Source organism: Otolemur garnettii, unplaced genomic scaffold, assembly GCF_000181295.1.
Source record: "Otolemur garnettii isolate 467f Iridium unplaced genomic scaffold, OtoGar3 scaffold00325, whole genome shotgun sequence".
NCBI classification, from domain to species: domain Eukaryota; kingdom Metazoa; phylum Chordata; class Mammalia; order Primates; family Galagidae; genus Otolemur; species Otolemur garnettii.
Window position 1 is genome coordinate 406,468 of NW_003852720.1, and position 3,518 is coordinate 409,985.

The window sequence follows — 3,518 nt, forward strand, 5'->3', positions numbered from 1 at the left end:
TTGAGGAACCAGTGGTCCTGGCTCTGGCTGAAAAGCATGGCCGATCTCCAGCTCAGATCTTGCTCAGGTGTGGGGCAGCCTTAAGGAAAGGGCTCTTGGGCCGCGCTTGGTGGCAAACACCTGAAATCCTAGCATTCTGGGAGGCCAAGGTGGGTAGATTGCCTGAGCTCACAGGTTCAAGTCCAGCCTGAGCCAGGGCAAGACCCCCCTATCTAAAATAAGCCAGGCATTATGGTTGGTGCTTGTAGTCCCAGCTACTCTGGAGGCTGAGGCAAGAGAATGGCTTGAGCCCAAGAGTTTGAGGTTACTATGAGGTATAATGCCACATAGTAATACCTCTACCGAGGGCAACAAAGTGAGATTCTGGGTCTCAGCACCCATAGCTCAGCGGCCAGGGTGCCAGCCATATACACTAGAGGTAGCAGGTTCGAATACAGCCTGAACCTGCCAAACAACTCTGACAACTACAACCCGAAAATAGCTGGGCATTGTGGCAGGCACCTGTAGTCCCAGCTACTTAGGTGGCTCATGTAAGAGAATCACTTAAGCCCAAGAGTTTGAGGTTGCTGTGAGTCGTGACTACATGGCACTGTACCACGGGCAACATAATGAGATCTGTCTCAATAAAAAAAACACAAAAAACAATAATAGTAAGGAGACTCCCTACCCGTAACTGTCGGCTTCAAATCCGGCCTGGCCAGCTAAAACAACAAGAAGTGTAACCAAAAAATAGCTAGGCTTTGTGGCGGGTGCCTGTAGTCCTAGCTACTCAGGAGGCTGAGGCAAGAGAATCACTTAAGCCCAAGAATTTGAGGTTGCTGTGAGCTGTGAAACCAAGCTACTCTAGCAAGGGCGACATAGTGAGACTATGTCTCACCAAAAAAATTAAAAAAAAAAAAAAGGAAGGGCTCCTGGGTTGGGAGGCAGGAGTGAGGGATTCCTTATTTGAGCTATTTGAGCATGTGGGTAAGGCTGAGGAACTTGCTGTGTAATATGAGGAAAGGTCAGTTGGCATTTTCCCCAGTCCAGTGGGGTTCAGGTGTTTCAAGAAGTTAAGGTCATGAATGCTGACTCTTTCCTTACCTACTTTCTTTTTTTTTTTTTATTAGAGACAGAGTTTCATTTTATCACCCTAAGTACAGTGCTGTGGCATCACAGCTCATAGCAACTTCCAACTCCTGGGCTTAGGTGATACTTTTGCATCAGCCTCCTGATTAGCTGGGACTGCAGGCGCCCACCACAATGCCTGGCTAGTTTTTTTTGTTGTTGAAGTTTGGCTCTGGCTGGGTTGAATCCCCCACCCTCATTATATGGGGCAGGTGCCTTATCCACTGAACCACAGGAGCCACTCTTTCCTTTTTTAATTTGTTGCAGTTAGGCCAGGCAGGGTTTGAACCCACCACCCTCGGTATATGGGGCCAAGCCCTACCCACTGAGTCATAGGCGCTGCCCCCACCACCTATTCCTTATCTATCTTAATCCGCCCTATTCAGGTGGCAAGTCCAGCGGAAAGTGATCTGCATCCCCAAAAGTGTCACTCCTTCTCGTATCCTTCAGAATATCCAGGTATGTGATAATAGGTTCTATCTTCTTTAGCTCACTTAGATATTTTCTGGCTCCAACTCTGCCCAGCTGAAAAGGCAGTGTTGTGGGACCCGAGCTTCTCTCACAAAGCTAGTTTTCCTGAACCCCACTCTGTCCCCAGGTGTTTGACTTCACCTTCAGCCCAGAAGAAATGAAGCAACTGGATGCCCTGAACAAAAATTGGCGATATATTGTGCCCATGCTTACGGTGAGAGTGCATCACTCCCCAGAGACAAGAAATGTCATGTGGCTCGGCACCTATAGCTCAAGCAGCCAGGGCACCAACCACGTACACTGGAGCTTTCGGGTTCGAATCCAGCCTGGGCCTGCTGAACACAATGACAACTACACACAGGTGGCACCTGTGGCTCAATGAGTAGGGCGCTGGCCCCATATATAGAGGGTTGTGGGTTTGAACTCGGCCCCAGCCAAACTGCAACAAAAAAAATAGCCGGGCGTCATGGCAGGCCCCTGTAGTCCCAGCTACTCAGGAGGCTGAGGCAAGAGACTCACCTAAGCCCAAGAGCTTGAGGTTGCTGTGAGCTGTGACCTCATGGCACTCTACCCAGGGCAACAGAGCGAGACTCTATTTCTAAAAGGAAAAAGAAAAAATGACAACTACAGCCAAAATATAGCCAGGCATTGTGGCAGGTGCCTATAGTCCCAGCTACTTGGGAGCCCAAGGCAGGAGAGTTGCTTAAGCCCAAGAGTTTGAGGGTGCTGTGACGTGATGCCACAGCCCTCTACCGAGGGCAACATAGTGAGACTCTGTCTCACAAAAAAAAAAAAAAAAAGAAATGTCATGTGAGATTTGGGGCAGGATTTTGGGGGATCCAACCAAGTCTAACCTCAGGCTTGCTGGTCATGGGAGGGACAGGGTGACATTGGCAATTGCTATCCTGGATATACTGCTCTCTTATCAGTTGGGACTGGGTGACATTGGCAATTGCTATCCTGGATATACTGCTCTCTTATCAGTTTATTGAGCTCAGGGAAGTGGTGTGGTTCAGATAGGGTATATAACCTGTGAGTCCACCTGTTTCTCAGTATCTTATAATCTAGAAGAATAAGTTATTTAATTTCCCCAAGCCTTAGCTTTCTATCCACAAAATGAATTAAGCTCCTGATTTGTAGTAGATTCTCAGTAAATGATATCAGGGGAGCCTAAAAAGCATTGTTGACCCTGTCAGAATGGTTGGGTTGGGGATGAAGTCTTCTGCACATAGGGAAATAAATAGGGGGCAGTGCCTGTGGCTCAAAGGGATAGGGCGCTGGCCCCATATGCCGGAGGTGGTGATTTCAAACCCAGCCCCGGCCAAAAACTGCAGGAAAAAAAAAAGTGAAGCTCTTTCTCAAAAAAATAAATAGTTCCTAGCCACTTGATCTCATTTGAGCCTACAATCTCTTGGGGAAGGAGCAACTCTGCATTATGCTCTGGGCTTGGTGATACTGTGGCATTCTCTGAAGTGGGTTTGGGGTGGGGGAGTCCCAGCTACTGCCATGTGGTATAGTACACTGTACATAGATGAATTTGTTCAGGAATATTTGGGGAAGATGCCTTGAGTGTTTGGAATGGCATCTACTGCTAATGGAGTCATCTATCTATCTATCTGTTTCTCTTTCTAGGTGGATGGGAAGAGAGTCCCAAGGGATGCAGGGCACCCCCTGTACCCCTTTAATGACCCATACTGAGATCACAGCTTTCCTAGTTTCCGTTCCAGGTCTCCAGGTATAAGAAAGAGGAAGGTAATAAAGTCATTGGAACATCCACACATCCACTTTGCTTGCTTGTCTTTTTTTTTTTTTTTTTTTGAAGACAGAGCCTCAAGCTGTCCCCCTGGGTTGAATGCTATGGCATCTCAGCTCACAGCAGCCTCTAACTCTTGGGCTCAAGTGAGTCTCCTGCCTCAGCCTCCCAAGTAGCTGGGACCACA

At 48.0% G+C, this 3,518-nt stretch overlaps 1 protein-coding gene across 1 annotated transcript in view; it reads left to right on the forward strand.

Moving 5' to 3' along the window:
* Nucleotides 1-3,362, forward strand: part of LOC100954804 (alcohol dehydrogenase [NADP(+)]-like) — a 10,220-nt gene extending 6,858 nt beyond the window's left edge. Inside the window, exons 2-5 of the mRNA XM_023509056.1 lie at nt 6-67; nt 1,494-1,566; nt 1,706-1,792; nt 3,211-3,362. Coding sequence (XP_023364824.1) covers nt 6-67; nt 1,494-1,566; nt 1,706-1,792; nt 3,211-3,276 — 288 coding nt within the window. The 3' untranslated portion in view covers nt 3,277-3,362. The remainder of the gene's footprint in view (nt 1-5; nt 68-1,493; nt 1,567-1,705; nt 1,793-3,210) is intronic.
* The last annotated feature ends 156 nt before the right edge of the window (nt 3,363-3,518 follow it).